The following is a 24110-nucleotide window of genomic DNA, read 5'->3' on the forward strand; positions in this document are numbered from 1 at the left end:
TAACTATAGAAATTTCACATGTGTATGAAAAATTGCTACAAAGTTGCAGGCAATCGACCACTAATCTCATGAAATTGACTATGAAATTAATTATTAGTTATTTCAATATTTTTTTATCCAGTCAGGATTTTGTATATTGAATTTTGATAATTTTCGTTACTTCTTTCTTCGTTCTTTGCTTTTAAAAATTATCAAAATTATTGAATCCTTCTAATCAGGTTTTAAAAAATAACACAATATAGCATGATTAACAAAAGAAAAAATGAACGAAAATTCTACGCGTCACGGGATTCGAACTCGGGACAAAATATTAGTATTCTCCTACGTTTGCCATTTAACCATGCTCACACTTCGTTGCAATTATCTGTTACTTCAATATGTCTGATCAAGTGATTCTCCAAATTTCATACTTACTATTTGCATGATCAACCAGCCATCTACGAACCTGCAAAATATCATTAAAATCGATGGCGATCGGGACTAACATTTTCCTTGTCGGTGTTAAGAGTCTTGTGTAGCTCAATTATTAAAATTAAAGCTTAATAAATGGTTCGAACTATAACTCCGATTATATTCCAAAACTTAAACGGGGGGGGGGCTGGCGAGATCAGAAACGATTGTCTGCGACGTTTGTCGCTTGAAACAAGTTCCAAGTTCCAAATATTGCGAAGGAAATGTAAGTTTTAAGACGAATAACGAATAATCCAGATCCGAAATAAAATATTGCTTGCAGCGGCGGCAGATACGTTTAATGATCCACCGATATATTCGCCTATCTGCAAATGCGAGTGAGCGCCTTGTTTGCGAATTCCCCCCCTCCACCCTCCCCCCCCCCCTGGGTCGTTTTAGCGCAAAAAAAGTAATTTATTATAAAAAGATTTCGTCGTTAAAGTCGCAAAACATCAATTTTTAAACTGCCTAACACAATTTCGTGCCAAGTACAAATAAACGTAGGTTTAATTTTATCAATTTTCTACATTTTTATTTGCCGTACGTTCTTGCGTCTGTAAGGGGTCCAGCGGTATAGTTCTGCCCGGGGAACCCGTAACATCAATTTTTAAAACCGCCTAACACGATTTTGTGGCAAGTACAAATAAACATACGTTTAATTTTTATCAGCGTTTTACATTCTTAATTCCGTAAGTTCTAGCGTAGATAAACGGGGCCCGGCGTTCTGCCCGTGGAACCCATAATTTTGTTAAGACGACCCTGAACCCTCCGCCCCCACCCCCTCTCTCTCTCCTAGTCACTTACACAATGCAAAGTGTCGTTCACTTTCGTACGATCGGGTACGAAGAATACAGAATTGTACAGTGTAGAATAATACCGACATCGTAAAGAAAGAAAGAAAAAAAGAAAGAAAATGGCGTTAACGACGTGTTTTATTTGCCTCGGACGAGAAGGATAGCTCCCCTGTTTATACCCTATTCTAAGAAAGATAGGCTAATAATGCGAATAGTTTTAATAGGAACGGGATGTGCGAAAGCGTGGAGCTTCTCAGTATCGTTAAAAGCTCGCCAATGGTAACGGTTATGCGAATTACAGTATACTTGCGAACGCGAGCACCCCATAAATGGATGCCAAATCCATACGTATATTAATAAACAGAGGAGAAAAGTAATTGGTGGACACGCGTGGGCGTGTGTAATCTGTGTATACGTATGTACTGTACATATACATACACATGTGGGTGAGTGTGAGTGTGTTGTACACATATACATATATGCGTTAGGGTGGTCCTTAGACGATGAGAATAATTTTGTTTCTCCCAACCCCTAGTATCGTTTCGATCTGTAAAAAAATATGTGTAAAAGATGAGTTCTATCCACGAGAACACGCCCCATATTTTACATGTAAAATCCCATAAGCTCCAATCGCTGCTCCAAAATTATCACGGTTAAATTTTTAGGCCACTTGCCCTTTTCTAAGAAAGTCTTTGGTGTTTGGAGTATTCTTTGAATATAACGGTATTCGGTAGTTTTGTTTGAAGAATGTTTGTTAGAATGGGTAAGGAGGAAAGTGATTACGATAATCTTTTGCAATTTGCAATAGAGAGATTTGTTATTAATTTATTACTTGCCATATCGTTAATTGTGTCTAATTAATTTGGAGTGTGTATTCCCTTTTATAGTTCTGGTTTTCGAACCAAACTGATGGTTAACAATGCAAATCTTGCAAAAAATGCTATCGTTTCCGCATAACAAATATTTTAGGGTCTTTTGTTAACAATTCAGGGATTTTGTTTTTTTTTTGTTTGTATTGCTTGCATGCTAGCTTCTGCGCTTCCGTCTGTTGATTTTTCTTCCTAATCTAAAGCTTCGATCACCCTTCACTGGAAACCTATCGATAAGATCGAGAAACGCAGTCGAGAGAATTAATTAACAGATAGCCAGTTTTAGTACTAATTATTTGATGGAACTTCGATCAAGTTCGTAAAGTACTCGTAACACTTCATTTGTTGGGATTGTTAAAGCGATTTACGGGATTGAGAACACTATTTATCGATGAAAATCGAAGGAAAGTGTGAACAGAGGTGGGCAAATTTTATTAGCGAATAACGAATAAAAATTTTAGATCCATTGGTGGATTAATTTCCCGTTTACATTTCGTTCGTAAATTAATAAAGTTAGTTAAACATTAACAGATTCGTTAGACTGACATTCGTGGATCTAGTCGAGGGGAAAAAACTTAGTTTACGAATGATTTAATAATATTTATTCGTTATTCGCGAATAAAAATATTCGATTGGTTAATATCCAATTCTTTTTATTCGTGAATCCATTTATAAATCGGACTGCATTAAGAAATGTTTCCCATCGATTTACGAATGAATTTAAAATGCTTATTCGTTGTTCGTGAATAAAATTGCCCGACTCCGGCCACAAATAACTGAATAATTCCCAGAATACCAGAATACTTCGAGCGACTCGTGGGATTTTACCTGTGAGATAATGTCTGTATTTTACACGTGTTAATTTGCGTGGTTTTTTTTTCTTTTTCTTGGAACCATCACAGGGATCGTAAACAAAAGAAATTCGTATTTGGGAAGAGCAGGGACCGCCCTAATATGCATGCATGACATAAACGAGCATAAAAGTATGCGAAAGAAGCATATGATTTATTTCGTGCGTGCGTATGTGTGTATTGATTGTAAAGCGGCGCGCCTTGGTAATTGACAAGAGAAAATTGCAGAGAAGAATACGACGACGTAATTGCGTATATGAATACATTGACTCTAACGATTTTGTTTTACATTGTCCCAATTAATAAACAGAATGTGCATGTGCCTGTGGTCCTTTGCTTCTATACGATGCCCTTCGAAAATTTTAACGCTTCACACTCCTCGTAGTGGACATAATACCGCTTTGCATTTTGCCTCAGGCTGCGATCCGACGATCATTGTTAACCACTACTTATACAAACATATACATATAACCCCTTATATATACATATACTTATTAATTTCTTCTTCCGTTCTGTCTGTGTGTCTGCACCTTTCGCGGTATAATCGATGTTAACACGATTCATGAGAGAGGAATTAACACGTGTTAATTTGCTGCAACCAAGCCGGTAACGTAATAATTGTTGGATCGTTGCGCCAATTGTTTTTTTCTTTTTCTGTATTTTTTTTTTTTTTATTTTTTTTTTTTTTATTTTCTTGGATTCGATTAAGCTCTTTATCTTCTCCTTTGCCTAACGCCCATCGGTTGTATTATTGCCTCGCTCGCGAACCAAAGTTTTTTAATCGTTTTACTGGCTTTACACGTTGATCGACGCATTTGGGTTTTATCCTCGAACTAACAAGAGTTTTCGAACTCCTGCCTTCCCTTGTGTCAGTTTTTAATCGTTTGTCTATGTTGGTAATGCCTTGGAAATTGTGTGGGACCCCTGGAAAAGGAAGTAACATTTTCTTCGATCCCTACAATTGGCCAGGGATTCAGTCGACCAAATATCCAAGGCATTACCGTCCACCACTAACATCGTTAGGTTTCAAACGAAATTTCGTTGGACAAAGGCAAGAGGGGGAACGAAGCTTTTAAGATCGTGGGTAATACCCCCTTTGACGTGAAATTCGGTATTAAAAACGATCGACCATTCGAAGATAGATGTTAGAACCGAGTTGCAAACAGATTTATTTTGTTTGGATCGTTCGATAGTATTTTCCAAAGGATCGATAGTGAATAGAAAAATGATGGCGGAGCTTGGCAGAATACAACATTGCTGTGAATGACGATGCAAAGGGCGTCTAGTAAAATACCTTAGTTAATAAATGACCGTTGAGTCGAAGTACTCGATATTGATTAATCGTCAGGTGACCTCGACGAATCTGACACGGTTTCCTCTACCTTTCAGGGACCACCAGGATTAGACGGCATGAAGGTGAGCAATCCTCGGGGTGACCCGTTTAATCATACGTTATATTTATGATTTTCGTATCCTCAATTTCTGCGCCCCACGCCACGATGAAATCGTTCGGGCGTAAATTAAACTGGTTGCAAGCTTAACGGTATTATTTATACGGTTATCGAATAGAGCACTGTGTTCGTTATGGTCCTTCATAATTACAGGGTGCACCGGGAGAACTGGGCACGAAGGGAGAAAGGGGGGAGCCTGGACTACCTGTAAGTTTTTTTTATCAGACATTTAAATATTATTTACCGTTGTTGAGGTTTGCAAAAGTTTTCAACGTTCTGATGCGAGATTTATTTGTTAATAGCAAATTCATGGACAGCCATTAGAAAACTGCCATTTTGAGAATTATATTGAAATTGGAGTTTTCAGTTCAAAAATCATTTTTATAAGTTCTCTGATTATTTAGAGAAACACTGAGTATTATAGTAACATTCTGGGCCTTAAGATTCATGGACTGTAATTGTAAAACTGCCATTTTGTGGATTATATTCAAATTGGAGTTTTCTTTTCAAAATTCATTTTTATGAATTTTGTAATTATTTAGAGAAACACTAAACAATATAATAACATTCTAGGCCTTAAGATTCATAGACTGCCATTTTGAGGATTATATTAAAATTGGACTCTTCTTTTCAAAATTCTTTTTTATGAGTTTTTTAATTATTTAGACAGACACTAAACAATACAATAACATTCTGCGCCTTAAAATCGCTGTGAAACAATGTTGGCTGGAAATTGATATTTCAATTTTACAAAAATTAATTTCCAGTACATCAAACAGAATCTACAAAGTTATCTGTAATAATCGCCTATATTCAAACGATGGAATCTTTTGCACTCCCCTAATACTAATAAAACTTATCCGAGCAATTTATAAATATACAGGGTGTTCACCAATCCTGAGAAAAATTTTGATAGGAGATTCTAGAGGCGAAAATAAGACGAAAATCAAGAATATAAATTTGTTGATTGAGGCTTCGTTAAAAAGTTATTAAAAAATTAAAATAAAAAATTTCAAATCATTCACGGAAAAATTATTCTCGGTTACAGGAGTTAATTACAATCATTTTTAGTGAATAGGCGTACCCCCGAAATCCTATCCACTTTCGAGAAAAAAATTCGAGTAGAGCCTAAATTTTTCGACAAAATTAAAAAATTTCAAATCGTTCTAAAAAAATTATTTTTGCTTTCAGGGGTCAATTACAATCATTTCTGGTGAATAGACATATCCCCGAAATCCTATCCACTTTCGAGAAAAAAATTCGAGTAGAGCCTAAATTTTTCGACAAAATTAAAAAATTTCAAATCGTTCTAAAAAAATTATTTTTGTTTTCAGGGGTCAATTACAATCAATTTTGGTGAATAGATATACCCCCGAAATCCTATCCACTTTCGAGCAAAAAATTCGAGTAGAGCCTAAATTTTGCGACAAAATTAAAAAATTTCAAAACGTTCTAAAAAAATTATTTTGGCTTTCAGGGGTCATTTACAATCACTTTTAGTGAATAGATATACCTCTGAAATCCTATCCATTTTCGAGAAAAAAATTCGATTAGAGCCTAAATTCGACAAAATTAAAAAATTTCAAATCGTTCTAAAAAAATTATTTTCAGTTGCGGGGGTCAATTATAATCATTTTTGGTGAATACACATATCCCCGAAATCCTACGTACTTTCGAGAAAAAAATTCTTTACCAAAAATATACTGTGTGGCCGGAAAAGTTTCTATAACTTTTTAACGCAGCCTCGATCAACAAATTAGAATCCTTGATTTTCGTCTTATTTTGGCCTCTAGAATCTCCCATTAAAATTTTTCCCTGAGATGGCCGAACACCCTATATTTATAAGTTTCTGGTAATTGTTCATGACACTATTGATTTCAATAACCTCGAGGGGGTATTCTAATGTGAAATTTTTTAAACTTCCTTTAAAAATTATACAGTGCTGTAACACCTTTTGCAGTAAAATTTACGTTACTTATAGTTTGGCGCGAGCACCAGAAAACTGTCTCGAAATTCTCAGTCGTGTCGAGAAGAATTCTCGTAGCAGAAAGGGTTAAAGAATTGTAACAAAGAACGTTCCGCGTAAATAATTTGTCGAGCCGCCGCGGAACAGCGTAGAGCTCGAATCTGTGCGGTGATCAAAAGTGTTCGATAGGAATAGAGTTATCGAGGAAACAACTCCGCGTACAAAACGATATTCCGAGCGGCTGAAACTTGATTACACTGTCATCGAGATATCAACGAAGCATTTGTTTGTCCCCCAGGGTACTGATGGAATTCCTGGCGCGGAGGTACAGTGGCATTCGATTATCGCTCGTCCCTAGGTGTGACTGCGACAGTCTAACCAGCCCGGGGTAACGACGATACATCTGCCTGATCTACCCCGGGGACTGTCCCAAAATTCGTCTCTTTACTTTCTTTGCACGATAAAGAGGGGCTGAAATTACGCTCTGCGCCTTTCTCCCTCTTTGCACCGAGGATGTTCAAGCACATTTCTTTTCACACGGTTACATGTTCCACGTTAGAAACACATCAGTACACACACCGTCGAGAAACAACCGCAACATAACCGACCCCGATTTTTATTTTCCAGGTTTGTTCGAAATAAGGGACAAGTGTTCTTCCTTGATCGGTGCAACTCGAATTTAAAATCATTACGAAGCCTTTGATATCCAAAATAATAGCAAATTTGTTATTTTACAATATTTCAAATTAAAGTACTTACAATTTTACAAGTATTCCATTGCAAGATGTTTGTAAGTTCAATGTATCGGTCACCGGTGACCACAGGGGGCAATCAACGTGTTAAATTTAATTTATTCAAACAGAAACTTAGTATCAAAACCACAGCTATTCAACGTAAATTGCTGACAAATGCTGTTAGTATCGAAACCCTATAAATCTAGTGTTAAAGGCGAGATGGTTCGTTAATAAGCCTAGAAAGTTTCATAAAAATCGACGTTGGTCCACTTGCAGGTATTCATTGCGAAAAAGTTTGTTTTCAAATATTCTTAAGGACAAATCTTTTTGAACATCTGACCATCTTCATACACGCATTAAATTTCATTCTACTCGATAGTAACATAATAATGTGTCCTGTTTAGCATTTGGAAAGTGCATTGTTCGAAGCACGGATCTCCCAACGCTTATTAATCTCTTCGCTGTGTGACAATTAAATTCGTGTCCAAATTGCGTTCCAATTAGACTATGTTTCACTTCTTCTTCGGCTTCAATTAATTGCAATCGCTTGAAAAAACTACAATATTGCCAAATAAATACAGGATGCTCCGTTTGTTGCGACTGTTCAAACTATTGCACCGCGTCTTTTACGATTGCAAACCTATCGGTGGAAGAAATTGTTCGTTCCGAACTTTTTGTCAACCGAACAGTCATTTAAAATTACAGATTTTAAATAAAATTGCACGTATACCTCTTAAAAATTTTAAAATCACAATTTGTTAAATAAAACTGCTCGTATTAATTAATTGATGTCACAATTTATAGAGTTTAGTACGAATTAGATCGTAAAATACAGAAAACGAATTTCGTATATTCAGATCATTTATGCAAAAATCGATTTTGCAATTTTTCGAGCGAACCATTTTTTCCTCTGCTTGCAACAAAGTAAATGGAGCATTTTGTATACTCGAATGTACGATAACAACTAAAAGAGTTCACAAAATGTTTAAACAAATACTCGGCTGTATGAGAAACGCAGATTACTAACGATAGTAATTCATTTTTCCGATTCACCACACGGTGTAGCTTTTTCCATGCAGCACGGAACATAATACGCATATTGTTTCAATTTTTCAGTTAGATTTACGATATTATAGCAATCTGACCGCACAGTATTGCGTTAAAAATTGTTCAGAAACTTTCTGACAGACTTAAACAGATTCTCGTTGTTTTATATAGCGTGGAGTGGGACGAGGGATACGAATCGAACAGAGGGTAGTTCTACGTGCAAAAATAAGTTAAAAAGAAAGAATACAGTTTTTTCGTTTCGGCTTTCGTTTTCGAGATAATTGAATTTGAAGATTTGTCTGAAACAAGTGAAAGTGCTAAACCATTAGTCCGACGCGTCTGACCGGTAATCGATTTTTCTACTTGTACTCGATGAATTCTCAAAGTCGATTTTTTGGGAAACGAAAGCTCGTACGAAAAAGTTGTATACTACATTTTCGACTCATTGTTACACGCAGAATCACCCTCTGACCTAATTTTACCACCCCGAAATTATAAAAACATTTGAAGATTGAATCTATAGTAACATCAATATTATGAATAATTTTCAAGTTTTTCAAGCGGTACAAAAATATTTCGTGCTGTATGGGTTTGTTTAATGCGTTAAACGCCTAATTTTATCTCACTTTCCAGAAAACGCGTCTGTTTTAAACAAGATACTAGAAGTCCATTTTCAATTAAAATGTTTCGATACGATCCATTTAAAAAGGGAGAAAAGTATTTTGAAGTACCGTATGAAAATTGTAAAGTATTATATTTTAAATTTATCACTCGTGCATGGCGTTTAACGTGTTAATAGGGTCATTTTATAAACATTACTATCTAATATTGATATTCGGAACCTTCCAAAAGTTTGCACGTAAATAACTGCCTAAAGAATTGTACATTTCAAACTTGAAGAGAGAGAGAGAGAGAGAGAGAAAGAGAAGCGCACAGTCCTCTCCGATTTCTGAGTTTCACGTCACCAATGAATGCACGATCAAAATTTAAACCGCGATCACCCAACAGCTAACATGAAAGCGGGCCAGAGTAAGAAGGGTTAATTTCAGGGTTTGGGTTCCCGACACTATTAACGACTTTTATTATGTGAATGTTCTTGAATGACGTAATAAATATTCCGTTAAAAATTTGATTTCAATTCTCTTTAAAAACGACAACTATCAAATCGTGAACATTTCGACAATTTTTTTAATCAAACGTTTCAATCGACGTAAATATATTGAAAAGATAAATAGTAATATTTATAAAATCTTAAGTTTGAAATTTAGGTTTTTCAAAGCAGTTTCGCTCCTTTATGTAACAATTTCGAAATAATTATTTTCCGAGCCTTTTCCAAGCCCTGGTTAACGTTCCCCGGATTACTCGATCCCCGGCACTTAATTGGCTCGCGACTGATTAATTAATTCTCCTCCGCTCAACGATTGGCGATCGCGGTCGCATTCTACTGCCCTTGAAAGGAAGATTTCGCATAAAATACTGCGATGAGAAATACCGTTTCGAAAAAATCGTGCATGCAGAAAAGAAACGAAGCGAGGCATGAACGACACTTAACGAATAAATTCTTTGGCGTACCAATTCCAGGGACCGAACGGAGCGAAAGGTGCTAAAGGCGATTTAGTGAGTATTGACGTAATACGACTATTAGTTTTAAATAATCTGGCAACAAAATTATAGTTCGTACCGGGTGAATTGGCTCCCACACATTTCGCAATTATCTGGTACGCGAGATGTTTTCGCATGTCGGTTTGAAAATATTCTAATTCGCATTTCACGCATCGCCATCATCATTATTATTAACATCCGTAACCCAGTATCTCTCGTCACTCATTGTTTAAATTAAATACTAAACCCGTAGACGATCGTTGCACGAGATATGAACAAAAAAAAAAACAGAAAAAAAGAAAAAAAAAATCGGCAAGATCAGTTCCGACAACTCATTATCGATTTTCCCATTTGAAGCGTTTCTTGTACGAGGTACGGATCAATTGAGGATCAATGTTAGAAAATATACGATAACCTGATCGAACGACGAGCCTAACATAACACGATTTATGCACCACGCATGCAAATCGTACCCTGCGTTTCCACCACTTTCGTAATTTTATACTGTGTTTTTTCTACGTCGTATTTCTCACTGCTCTTTACAGAAAATCGTTGACGATGATCGATGCATTTTCTAACGAGAATTCAGTAGAGATCTCGATTTCACGTATGACAATGTTTCCAAATTTACAAAGCACGGTTGACAAATATTCTATGAGAAAAGCGTGTAACGGAAATTAATTAATCGATTCTGAATACTCTTACGGAACACGTAGTTTAATTTTCAAATATACAAGTAATCTGGGAAAACGCCGTTTTCTGGGTTGCAGGGAATAATAACACACGACAAAGTTTATTAAAATAATCGTCCATTTTGACGGCAACATTTTTTGCGTACAAGTTTCATTTGAAAGGGATCGATTGGAAAACGTTCACGTTTACTCCATATCAAATTGAACCGGGCAAATTTTTTAATAAACGTTGTTAACCGGAACACCGTCGTAACAAGCAACCTCGAAAAACAATTTCCCGAATTATTCACCCGCTTAAAAAGTACACGATCGAAAAATCGACTGTTTCGCATAAAATAATTGCATATAGAATGAAAAATATTAACCATAATCTTTAGTACATAGAATATGGCAAATTTTCGCGTGCTGCCACCAGCGTGTAACGTGCATCAGTTTTCAATAACTTGTTCGAACGTTGTAAACGGTACGAAACGCAGTGATAGATTCCATTTTCTTTTTTTATTTCTTTTTTTTTTTTTTTAATGATTGGAATTCCGTGAAAAAGGACAATCGATTTTATAGCAACTGATTAGATCTTTGATCGGTAAAATGCGGAAAATTCGTCGACGCCTTTGTTGGACGTTTATGCTAAATTGCGTATTCTGCACAACTGAATATTATAGTGCATAGAGAGAGTCTTTCTTGTGCCTGGCCTTTTTTGCACGTTCGCGAAAACGTTTGCCCGTACGACGTTTGCGTCACAGAGAATTCTTGTGTATGAATACAGGGATCGGCAGGGAAACGAGGAAAGAAAGGGGATAAGGGCGCCAAAGGGGATCAGGGCGTTCCAGGACTCGATGCGCCGTGTCCATTGGGTGCTGATGGACTTCCGCTAGGTGACTGCGGATGGAAATCGCCTCAGGTATCTCAATCGTTTCTTTAGATTCAGTTATATTGTTTGTTTTTTACATATAGAGGAAAACGAAGAAGTGTAGAGGTCTATTTCCATGTTTTTTTTAATTTTCTTTTTGAAAATAAATGTTCTCGAAAGGGATCGACATTATTCTTAAAAGCACCACCTATTCGTTTACATATTAATGGTCGTAAGAATACAACGTGAATTATGAATTATTTCAGTAAAGCAAAACTTGAATTTTCTTTGCATAAAGAAGAGTGTATACAAGTTTCCTTTTTTTATTTTCTCATCGAAATCCTTTCAAGAGGGCCGCTACATCGATACTGATCGTTGTATTACTTTGAAAACAAAAGTATGCTGATGATAGCTTCTTTAAGATTAACAATGCGATTTTTGAACAACAGCAAAAAGTAAAGAAATATATATGAACGTCACCTGAAATATCGAATGTATTTATAACTCTCCAATTCACGATTATTCAAAACATATTTCAACGTGACCAATTAGAGTAGGTTATCGAGATTAACAATAGTAATTTTTCAATAAAAGCAAAAACTAAAGAAAAATATATAAACGTCAATTGAAATATAAATTCGAATGTATTTATAAAACTCTAATTCACTATTATTCTAACGATATTTCGACGTGTTGAATAAGTGTAGCTTGCTCGAAATTGACAATTAATAGTGATTTTTCAACAACAGCAAAAAATAAAGAAAATTATATAAACGTTAACTAAAATATCAACTCAAATGTATTTATGAATTTCTAATTCACGATTATTCTAACGATATTTCGACGTGTTGAATAAGAGTAGCTTGCTCGAGATTGACAATTAATGGTGATTTTTCAACAACAGCAAAAGAAGGAACAATTTTATTTTCGATAAACCTAGAGCCCCAAAATAAAATTAGACGCGGGATGCATAATAATTAGCAACGTAAACGATGAGGGATGCAAAGAATTATAAGAACTTAGTAGGTGCAACGATCGGTTGGATTCTCGCATATGCTTAGCAGGGCCTCACTAGCACCTCAGTTCCGGCTGTCGAAGGTCCTGAGCTAGCAGAGACGGATTACGAAGAACCAGGGGAGGAATATGAAGATTATCCGGACTCGAACGGAAATCTAACCGAGCAATAAATGCTCGTTCTGCGCTGCACTAATCATCAACTACTACTACCACCACTACCACTACCACCACCACCACCACCACCAAAACCATCACCGCCGTCGCCCTCATCACTCGTCTCACCTTGCTCTCCCAAACTAACGTGGTCCTGGTAATTGCAAATCCCGTAGACATACTAACTTCGTTTGCACGTTGAGAAAAAGCAGGACGACAAAAATATTTGACGTCTAACAGCTTTTAATTCTCAAAACGTTTAGCAATATACGCTTCTTAGTTGCGTTAACTTCCGCTCTTCTTACGATTAGTTCCGTTACTTTCTTAACCTGCCTCTACTCGCATGCTCTGCCAGCACAATCTCGCACAATCGATGGTATCTCAACACTTTTATGGCCGCATAATTAACACAAAGAATTCTCGACGAACTTCCGACCGACTAGTCTAGTCGTTTCGTGACTCACTGTTAAAGAGTTTGAATCGACTCTGATGTACGTATGTTCAATATATCTCTAAATTCATAGTTCTTTATAATAATATTCGATTCACGTAAATTCATAATTTCGAAACATATAGTTTGCAATGATAATTTATGATACCAACGAGTTTTGTGAATTAATAAAATTGATATTGGTACACTTAAGTTACGCGAGACATCCTGGATGACCAATTTTATCTAGCCCAGAAAGCACACGATCTGAACTATCCGCATGATTATTTATCTATCCGCCTGCTTAATCGCACGATGGAATAACGATCATGATGGCCGACAAATGTATTTTTCTCCCCCCCCCCCCCCAAAAAAAGGAAGTTTCTGTGCGAAAGCACCGTTCTTGTACACGAACAAAGTATCTTTCCGTCTTTGAACATATAAAAAAATCTTTGCTGCTTCAAACTTTGCGAGTCGTGCCAGGGAAAATCATGCGCGTCACGGTCTTTTAATCGTGCTTCCAGGGAAGAAGCAACATTCTTCACGAATGGCTGGAGGAGGAAAAAGTGGAGCAAGAAGAGGATCAACGATACCGTTAAGAAGATATCGCATATTTTCGAGGACCTCCGTGTATATTTCATCGTGAAAGTACGACTCATCCAATTTGACGTGAAAAGAAAAAAAAAAAAAAGAAAAAATAAAAAAAATACCGAGTTATTTAAGAAAAGAAATATATATGTATATTTCGCATATATATATATTTTTTGCATATATACACATACGTATGTGCTAAACTAATCATCTTGTCATCAAGTGTTGTAAATAAGTGTACTTACAGTGTTTAGCGTCCGCAAATAGTGCGTGTACATAAATATTTAGAGCTTATTACCGCAAACACGGTTAGAACAAACATAATTTTACCATTTGTAAACATAAGATTCTCGATAACTTATAAGTTACTTTATTTCTAAGGCAAAGTGAAAGAAACGATGACCGAATTACTGAAGCATTCGCACAACATAGTGAACATAGATACAGAATATTAAGTAATTTATTCGTTGACTAACGTTGTTATAAATAATTCTCGATCTGTGTATACTTTTTACGAAAATATGTTTCCGTGGAGACGCAAGAGTATTATTATAGAAATACCAACAACCGTCGTAATAAACTTTCCTGAGTCACCGATAAATTTTGATGGGGAAAAAAAAAATTAATAAACAAATAAAAAGGACAAAAAAAAAATAAAATATAAATGGAGACATGCAATGACGCAGCAATTCCAGAACTGATTTACTGGCGTAAATACGTTGATAAATGTTACCTAACGAAACGAAATTTTAGAAATATCGTTCTAACGATAGTTCGGTGATTAGGTGAATTTCAATTACTATTAATTTCTTCGTCCTAAGTTACTTTTTATTGAAATGCAACCAAACGCGTTTAAACACGATTATGATATTACGTATTTATACAAGATCGTATTAATTATTATTTTTATCGCATATCACTATTTTAAGATTTCAATCTTTGAATAATTCAAAAATTTGTGAGCGGCAACTTTGGAACTTCGAATATCATTTCCATCGAAAAACCGATGGCAATCGAATTTGTTATAGCGGAATTGTCACTTATAAATAATTATCGAATAAAGCGCGCGGGAGACGATTTTTATACGAATATGAGTTAATAACGCATATCTTTACGTAATTTTCATTTAGATTAATAATAACGCTAGTTGTAAAGCAAAGGAGTAACGTGTACACATTGTCAATATTACCAGGTATTGTAAAATAAAATATAAATGTATATCCGGAATGGTTTGACGTTTTATTCGTGTAGAAAAAAAAAAACAAATGTTCTTAAATCGAAGAAAAATTTATTTATTACTTAACACTTTAATGGCCGCGCGTATCACGCGAAAATCGTTGTCAGTCACCCCTGATATTGAATATAGAATCATAAATGTAACCTCAACAAACGTAACAAATTGAATGTACGATGAAATGGTAACTGATACAGTAGATCACGCACACGTGACAATGGCCGACGTCTGCTGGCTCGCAAAGTCACGTGTACGTGACAGCGGCCGTCAAAGTGTTAACTTTTAAACATATATGTACATTTCAGTTGTAAAAATCAATCAGTTTATTATTAGGATATCAATACCGATCTTCATTTTTCTTCAAGGTATCCGACGATGTTGTTATCCAGGTATTTGAGCACAAGTGTTTCACAAAATACACAATACTATTCTGTACTTTATTACAATCGTTATACAATATAAAAACATAGAAAAAGAATTTGTTACAATTTCAACAATTTGTATTTCTTGAAATACGACTGTACTTTACTTTTTGGATAAGGTTTTGTTGCCAAACAAGTTGGAATGTTTTCAGGTTGTTCGATCCAGAGCTTATGATGGATGTCTTCAGTTTTTAATTTTTCACATAATGCATTTAAACTGGCCTCATCTGGAACCTAATATTACATATGAATATACTATGAATGTCACTGTACTCTGTTTGAAGAACTGTATGCACAATGATACAAATTAATTCACATCCAATACTAATTCCTGGGTATACTTACTTCAAGGACAACTTTATGCATATTATCTAAGTCAGTGAGATAGGCTTGAGTGTCACTGTCACTATAAAAAAGGTGAGTGACAGCAGTGCAGGCATGACATGCTTGAGCTATAATTGCTCCTATGGGCCACCCCATTGTCTTTAAAAGGTCACCCCGTACAGCCACATACTGAATTATGTCATTCATTTCAATGATTTATTTAATTCCCTTAGAATGTAAATAAAATAAATGTAACCTATAATACCAGAAATAAAGGACTAAAAATTGTTTATTTATAAATATTAAATAACAGCTATTTTTTAGCACTTTTGGGAATAAAACAAAAGACAATTAACGCTATAATATACATTTCTTTTTTTGTGTATTTGTTGTAAATGCGTATACAACAAAACGAAGTAGAAAATAAATATATTATTTATAGTAACATATTACAAAAATATAATCCAATAAATATATGTATATATATAACGTGTAGTAGCATAATTAAAAAAATCCGAATAAAATAAAATAAACAGCTTGGGCGATACAAAACGATAATTCTTAATAAATCAATTTGTATTTTTCATAAAAATATTTATATTACCTTTAAAATTGGTCGATGCTTCAACTCGAGGAACTTAAAGGTTAACTGGCATTTCCGTAACTAAACCAACTTTACAAACACTATAAAACAATAAAAATGACAAATTGTTTTTCGAAAACACATAGCACTCTGTCACATTACGTTCAAAACGTGGCACAATGATCTCTAAACACACTTGTTCATACTAGATACCTCTAGATGTAGGTACTCACTACTCAATCCAAGAGCAATGTTACTAGATTTGAGTTACACATTTTCAACCCCTTATCGATCCAGCAATTAATTGGATATATTATTTTAATGTAAAAAAAAGGGAATCAAGTTCGTAAATAAGCGTATTTTATTTACAAATGTTAAAAAATTATTAGTGTGTACGTAGATGATTTTATAATATTATAAATAATGAAGGTGACAAAGATTGAATATGGTTTATTTTGAACCAAGGGGTTTATAATATAAATTAACCCCATTTAAGGCAAAATCAATTAATTCTGAAATGATCTGATAATTTTAAATCGATAAAAGTCGAATCTCACACTTCGAACTATTAATTAACGATATGAGAAATTAAATTTAAATAATATTCGTTTCTTCGTAAAAATTAATTTCCAAACTTGTAATTTAATATGAGAAGGAAGTAATTTTAATAAATTATTTGTAGGAAATAATTAAATTTTGAAGACTTTTAATTTTTCTAAATACCAATACATACAAAATCGAACAGAAATAAATAATTATGTAGAAAATCAATATAAAAAAATGTAACACTTTCGTTCATACGTAATTATCATTGTTCTTATTTCGGATTAATTAGAACTATTAAAGATATTTGTTACTTGCAACTAAAAAAAACTTGATCGCTCTGTCTACGGTACAAATACGTTAATGGTTCGACGAGACGACTATCTTTACTTTTGTAATACTCATTGAAATCTAATCGAACGCTCAACAATTGTAGAGAGACGTCTTCAGCGGATGCAAGCATTATGAGAAATTTCTTCACCCTGTCCTGTAAAAAATAATTTATTTTCATTGTTTTGTAATATATGTATTTTTCCATTTGCTTCAATATGGAAACACCAGTACTGTAAATGATTTCAATTTAAAAAAAAAACGTAAAAAAATTCCATGATGGATTCATCTGCTAATTGCGTGAGGAATTCCTTAATTTGACCGAAAATTAAAACTAAAATTAATTAAAATACTATTAAATTTTTTCCATCACAAAAAATTTATCTCTGTACAAAATATGGAGTTATTCCTATAGAAAATAAATAGGAGAATATGTGTAAATTACGCGTTACCTGATAGGTCCTCGAAAGTAATCTAAGCTGGATGGAGAGAGTATTCAGGTATTTCAAAAACACAGTTTGACGTTTAGTAAATTCTGTGTTACTGGTGTTTGTAGCGTTTAGTCGATTCGATGGACAAGTTACGTTTAACGGAACGTTTTCTTTTAATCTCGTCTCATATTCTTGCGTGGCAAACGTTAGAAACGTTTCTTCGAGGTCCAACAAATCCAAAATTGGACCATATACTGAACGCAAATGGTCCATTAATTCCTATCAAAGGATATTTTAGTTCGACAAAAAACATTTTCATTTCCACTAATCTGTGTATCGGAGTTGACCAAATCCATTCGTGAATTCGTTTGTTAATTAGAATCCACAAAACAGATTTTTAAATGCAATATTCAGATGACCAAAAGCGTGAAAAGAAATTAGTTTACGAATGAATCTACAGTAAAACATAAATATAAAATTACGAGCTAAGTAATTGAATTTGTCGTCGAGCGTTCGTTTATTAAATAATATTAAAGATCATTTTGATCCTTCCTTAACTGTTATCTTATATCGATTAGAAAATTAGTAAAAAAATAAATTATACGAGTATACTTACTTGGGACTTTTCATCGAGTAAAGTACCACGCCTTACTGTGTCTATGAAATAAGTATGCGCTGTAATTATATCGTCCAAAGAGGCTGCTTGGCCTAATTGTTTCGAAAATGCGTCCCAGGAACATTCGATTACCTTAAAATAATGTTCGTAAAAAATGTTCGCGATAAAAATTCTTTAAATGTCAACTATAGGAATGCACTCGTATAATAATTCGTCGAAGTAAGTTGAAATTTATTATTAATTATTATTACTACTATTAAATAATAATAGTTGATATATTTGTTGATATACATATAAGGTTTAGGATAATAGTTGAAATATAAGGTTTCGAAGAATCGTATCGACTTTCATTAATAAACATGGTTCGGTCAAGGAAATATTACGACCCTCTTTAATTCTCAATGTTAAGGATTCTAAAGGAACATTTATGATACTGACTGAATTCTCCTCTATTTTTGAGGATTAGGACTTAGAGACATTTTTACTTGACAAATTAGGATACGGTCATTAAGGAACCTCCAAACTCCACACAGGACTTGGAATCCTTGGAGCTCTTCCTTGCCTCAATAGCAATTGACGTATCGTAGACCCATGACAGCACACAACTACAGACCACCAGGGTCTCTGGGTCTTTGGCTTTCCCCAAAATGTTTATTTAAAAAGGAGCAACGTTCTTGCTCACCCTTGCATGGTGTACATGGACACTGGAATGCAGGGTGGGCGGGAATATTGCAAAGGGCAAGAAACACCCTGCCAAGGTGACGACTTGGAGGATTGGCTTGATCAATCCTCTCACCGGTTAGCGCTACGCGTTTTCATCACCTTGGTAGGGAGAACCGAGGTTAGGTTAAGGGTAATATTAGGCTTTGGGATCAGATTAATTTTGACAGAGTTACGCCTTCACAGTTAGTCTCCGCAGGAATCAATTTCTGCGTATCAGAAGCAACAACTTCTGAGGGTCAAGGTACAAAGATTACCGGTTTTTTCCAAACACCAGTTTGGGTGGTCCTTCGAGCACAAAGGTTAGGAGCACAGAGTGGTTCTGCAATAAGCATCGACCACGAGCAACATTTGAAACAACACGAATATTTGTTTGTGGCCGAAACACTCAGAAATGCGTACACACTCGTAGTAAATAGTAAGTTCTTGGAAATACTACAAACCATTGACCAGAGCATGACGCGTGATTAGGGTAGGTCAACACGATACGAAAGCAAGAGAGAGATTCGACGCGTTGGACGAAGACAGAGATAATACAATTTGAAAGTTCGATCGACATAAACCAAAAACCATTTTTAAAAAGGAAGCTTTGCCGCTTCTAACAGTGGCTCGATAATCTCTATTAACTTTGAAACTCACCTCAAATAGGAAGAAGTACTGCATTTGGTGAACCAAATGAACCATACTGCTCGTGATTAAATGTATGTGAGTTTGGATCGGTAATACTTCTGGCATGTTTCGAAACATCTTCGCCGAGGTAATCTGGCGTTTCCAAATAGCAGACAATATAGATTCCATTCTTTTCGCTCTCCATAAAGCAAAAAATATGGTCTGATATATTTGTCTGCACGGTTCTAGAATCTAAACATTTTAAAAATTGGTTCTACATGTTTTTAAAAAGAATTTTTATTGAGTATAGAATCGTCAAAGATTAAATTTTTACATACCGTTCCGATGGGCCCATCTACATTGTAATCAAGTATAAAAACGTCCCATCCTTTCTCGTTTTCCGAAGGGGCTAATAATCTCACGTCTAATCTTCTGTAAATATCTAAGTCGTCTATCTTCGCACTGGTCGCTCTTATTCCAGTTTTCAAAATTGAAGATATATTGTGTGGGTACAGAGAACTGGCGGGCTTGTCTAATTCTGGTCTGGCAAACAAACACAAGCAAACTGTCACCCTCTTTATAATAATTTACTATCTTTAAATACAGTGGTTTTTAGACGCAACAGGTCTCAGATTTTAACAATTTCTTAATAAAATGAAATTGAAAGCATAGTGATCCATCGAAAATTTATTAAGTCCAAAGACAAAACGCATTATATGTGGATCTCGTTTTGATAGGAACGATCGATATTTGATAAATCTGTATAAATAGCTTACTCTAATAAGTGCATCAGATGTTGAATAAAATGTCCCTGTCCTAACAAAAGATAATCTTTGATCGCGTGCAAATGATCCATAATATGGTACTGTTTCGTTAATATTTCAACTACTCTAGTTGAAGTTTCTTTGAAAGCTGCGTCCATCATTGTTTGCAATCGACCGTCGGGATCCATATCAAATAGGACATCGACTATAAAAAATATAAAAGTTATACGAAGGACAAAATATACAGGGTGTTTCGTAACATGTAGCAAAGGTCGCCGACAAGAAGATGAATCCTGATGGGAATGCAGACGGTTAAAAATTATTTACACGTCTAATAAATATCTCAAAACATTCAAGATATCCTCTACATTTCTTTAAATTGTTTAAATTTATTTTCCCATAGCACTCCTAATGATAATTGAGATTTCTTCGTTTGTAAATAATCTTGTAACGCGTTTAAATTGCCGGTCACCGGTGACCACCATAGTAGTTAACGTGCTAACGCTTTAATTGTTTTGTTTAATCCTCTCTCATGCAGAATCCTATAAGATTTAAATTACATACATATTTGGTCTAATTAAATACAGTCCACCCTCTGCTCCCTTTGGAGCTCATTTTCACATCGACAACCTTTATCTGCTTCAATGGTGAGAGAGGGGCATAAAAACAATGGAAGAAGTTCATATAAAATGGCGTCCTATTTGACCATGTTTCCAAATTATAATCGTTTAAGTACTTCAGTAATTATTAATTAGTATAACTACTTACCTTCGTAAAAACTGCTCGAAATTCGCCGTTTCAGAGTTTTTCAATCTTCCAAAAATTCCAGATGCTTAGCAATCTTGTTATTGGCTTAGTAATTCAACACTGATAATGGACGTTGAATAATTAATTGCTCGAGAAATTTACGTAAGAGCCTGTTAATTTTCCATCAAGGAAAACGTGAAGTTTATATGAACTTTTTTCATTGTTTTCGTGCCAGTTATCGAAGCGGATGGCAGATATTGCGAAACACACTGTATATTTCAATTTTATAGAAAACCTATTATTCGAATTACCTTTGTATTCTTCGCTAAAGTTTTTAAACATTTCCGTATGCTTCCCCTGCCACGGGGTGAAATCTTTGCAAACCTCGTGCAAGAAGTTAATGCTCTTCCCCGTGGCCAAAATCTTTTTAGCCTGCGTGCTCGTGATAAAAGACGGAAGCATGCTGCTTCGAACCTGATACTTTTCGTGCCACATCCGGTCCCTGGTGATGTCCGCGCAGGTTTCGATAAAAAATTCCCTGTACGGATCGTCTAATTCACCATCGGCGATCCATCTTATCAACATATTGTACAATGGATCGCAAACATTTTCCAAAATTCTCCTGACCAGCTTTTTCACGCTTGCGTCACCGTGGTTGCTAAATTCGTGCACGGCGGAAACGAGGGCGCCGCCCTTTTGACCTTGACAGGCCCTCACTATGTTCGCCAGCCATTTTAGGGTGTCTAACGGCTCGTATGCCCATAAGTGCAAATGCGATAGGGTGACTCGATATAATCCTGACTGAGATTGAGCTCTATTACATGTTTAAAAACTATAAAACTACTAAATACATATTTAAATAAAACGGCGCGGCACAGGTTTTCTTCCAAAATAATTCTTTTGCAAATCGAATCAACTTTTCGTGATCAAAAGGGGATCGATCGATGCTTGTAGCGTTAAATAAATTTTTTTTTCATTTTTATTTCAAAATAATCACTTACGATGGCTTGAGGAAACAAATTTTTAGAGGTACAGGTAGCCCTCCTACAACACGGTATCTCATAACACGGTTTCACACAACACAGTATTTTTTAGAAACCTATCTACCATGTTATAGGAAGGTTACCTAAACCTGATTTGCAAAGATTTGGAGAACGAAACCTATAAGGGTACGTCGAGTTCTAGTCACCTGTTTACATCTTCCTGAATGATAGCTATGAATCTATAGTACTCGGACAACTCTGAGTGTAACGCTGCAACGAAACTATCGGCTACCTGGCCACTCGAGGCGGCCGATATCCTTTCCAACCCTCTTTGAACAATATTGTGTAAATAACCGAGTTCGCTCAATCTCAAGGTAGCCTGTTTCCGAGATCTATCGATATTTATCATTGGATCTATTTGGAAACCATAGTTGGAGTCCAGCTTTAATATTTTCCCTTCGATACCTTGAAAGGAATAGATTAGATCCTGAACCAGCACGCTTTCGGAAATGTACTCGTCGCCAAATATTTTGTTGGGGCTCGATAGGAAATCTCTTATGCTCTTTTCTGTGATGTTCGCTGGCATCATTTGCGACGGTGTATACATGTCCGACGTTTGCCCTAAATATAAAAATGGAGATATTGTTATCCAACGATTTACAATTTAATGGAGAAGTTCAATACGAAGAACAATGTTTTCAGATTCCATGAATTTCTTTACCAAGAGCAATATGGTATTGTAGCGTTTGATTCGATAACTAAAAATTATTTTAAAATCCAATCGATTACATACCACTAATGGATGCAACGGACGGAGTAAAACCTAATTTCAAGTCAGGGATAGAGAACATTCTATCCTTTAGTTGTTCTGTCGACTGGCACATGTTCAACAGAAATATTAGGATCCGAGCTCTGTTTTTTAATGGCTGAAGAATTAATGAACGGATATAAACAACAATTCAAAATTCTAAACAAAATAACAATATAATTTTCTTAGAGAGAAACGCTACACAATTCTATACAGCACCCGAAAATACGATCTTGAACTTTTAAGCCCATTTAAGAGTCCATCCCCGTTTTTTGTAGCATCTGTGGCAGTCGTTCGATTGCAAAAAGTAAACAATTTTCTTAAAATTAGAGAATTTACGCTGACGATGTTGAACCTGATTTTAAGATAAATTTTCTTCAGCTAAGTTAACGTTATATAGACGGCAAAAATTTTATAAATAAAAACTGAAATTGAAATTTTAGATTCATTGAAATTGATCAGTCAATTAAAGTCTAAACACCAATTTAAAAAATGTGGTTTGATTTATTTAATTTAATTTTAATATTAATAATATAAATTAAATACAGTTATACTCAGATATAGAAATTGTGTTGAGTTTACTCGCGAAAATAAATTTAAAAAGTTTCTGCGTAAAATTTGTATCATACCCCCACTTTTAGGTCATTATACAATTTATCGAATTGCACTGCATCACAAATGGGCAACTTATCTCTTATGTGACTGGCCACTGTAATTTCATCTTCTCTTAATGTTTCCACTCCTTGAGACGACGATAACAACCCCAGGGAAAACCGCATCCATTTTCTAATTATTTCTGAAATCATTAAGAACATATAAAAATTGAATATGTAATTTATTAAGGTAGCATAGGCTTGCAAATAAAATGCTTAATACAGATTAATTTATACATATTTTTTAATAGTTTCAACCGCCACAGAGTTATAGAAAATCAAACCATACTTAATTTAGTTTTCAAAACAATTACCAAAATATAATTTATTTCTTTTTAATAAATATTAGAATTTTGTGTATGCAAAAACTAGTAGGTGTTAGAATTGTTTTCTCGAAAATTTCATCTTTAATTCTAATCAATCCGTACAAATTGTTTTAAGTACAATTAAAAATAAAATAGAATCTTACCTGGATTCTGTTCACCCCGAATAGAAATAATCATTTTTTGAACGAGATCGCCCACGGTTTCTGCTTCTATTGCGTTCATGTTTGTTTGTGTTTATTATACTAATCGAATCAGCTTTACTTTCACTGGCATTACATGCGAACTTATAACGAGTAGTATTTAAACTATTTAAACGGAAACGAAAAATTAATTGACAGCACTAACCAAAACACACAACCAATTTATGCGCACGCACGAAACTAATCACAAAACAAGAAATAATTAAAAACAGAGAGACTCTCGAGTTAAAGAAACGCAAACTGTCACAAATATGTCCACTCTACCGCCATCTATTAATAAACTAAAAAAGTTTAATTTTAGGTTTCCTCTGGATCAGTGA

General features: G+C 34.9%; 3 protein-coding genes across 4 annotated transcripts in view; 1 reads left to right on the plus strand and 2 right to left on the minus strand.

Annotated features, from left to right (window-relative positions):
- Positions 1-12869, plus strand: part of LOC122397147 (collagen alpha chain CG42342-like) — a 143298-nt gene extending 130429 nt beyond the window's left edge. Inside the window, exons 19-24 of the mRNA XM_043396075.1 lie at positions 4354-4380; positions 4569-4622; positions 6680-6706; positions 9744-9779; positions 11223-11357; positions 12371-12869. Of these exons, the coding sequence (XP_043252010.1) occupies positions 4354-4380; positions 4569-4622; positions 6680-6706; positions 9744-9779; positions 11223-11357; positions 12371-12493 (402 nt within the window). The 3' untranslated portion in view covers positions 12494-12869. The remainder of the gene's footprint in view (positions 1-4353; positions 4381-4568; positions 4623-6679; positions 6707-9743; positions 9780-11222; positions 11358-12370) is intronic.
- Positions 12870-14875: 2006 nt separating this feature from the next.
- LOC122397344 (putative peptidyl-tRNA hydrolase PTRHD1) lies at positions 14876-16332 on the minus strand. 2 transcript variants are annotated; one of them, XM_043396468.1, is made up of 3 exons: positions 16082-16332; positions 15499-15705; positions 14876-15387 (listed from the first exon to the last, which is right to left on the minus strand). In XM_043396468.1, the coding sequence occupies exons 2-3, from the start codon at positions 15682-15684 to the stop codon at positions 15214-15216; spliced, it is 360 nt and encodes a 119-aa protein (XP_043252403.1). In that variant the 5' UTR covers positions 15685-15705; positions 16082-16332; the 3' UTR covers positions 14876-15213. The 2 variants fall into 2 exon arrangements, with proteins under 2 accessions (XP_043252403.1, XP_043252404.1); XM_043396469.1 differs by having other exon boundaries at positions 15499-15733.
- A 546-nt stretch (positions 16333-16878) lies between these two features.
- Positions 16879-23927, minus strand: LOC122397203 (gamma-tubulin complex component 3). Its single transcript, XM_043396201.1, has 11 exons — positions 23734-23927; positions 23241-23407; positions 22597-22729; positions 22010-22424; positions 21132-21634; positions 20086-20278; positions 19648-19852; positions 19340-19561; positions 17981-18112; positions 17386-17643; positions 16879-17090 (listed from the first exon to the last, which is right to left on the minus strand). The coding sequence occupies exons 1-11, from the start codon at positions 23810-23812 to the stop codon at positions 16914-16916; spliced, it is 2484 nt and encodes an 827-aa protein (XP_043252136.1). The 5' UTR covers positions 23813-23927; the 3' UTR covers positions 16879-16913.
- Between the last annotated feature and the right edge of the window lie 183 nt (positions 23928-24110).

The sequence above is a fragment of the Colletes gigas genome, unplaced genomic scaffold (genome assembly GCF_013123115.1).
Source record: "Colletes gigas isolate AHSC1104 unplaced genomic scaffold, ASM1312311v1 Colletes_gigas_Sc00009, whole genome shotgun sequence".
NCBI classification, from domain to species: Eukaryota; Metazoa; Arthropoda; class Insecta; order Hymenoptera; family Colletidae; genus Colletes; species Colletes gigas.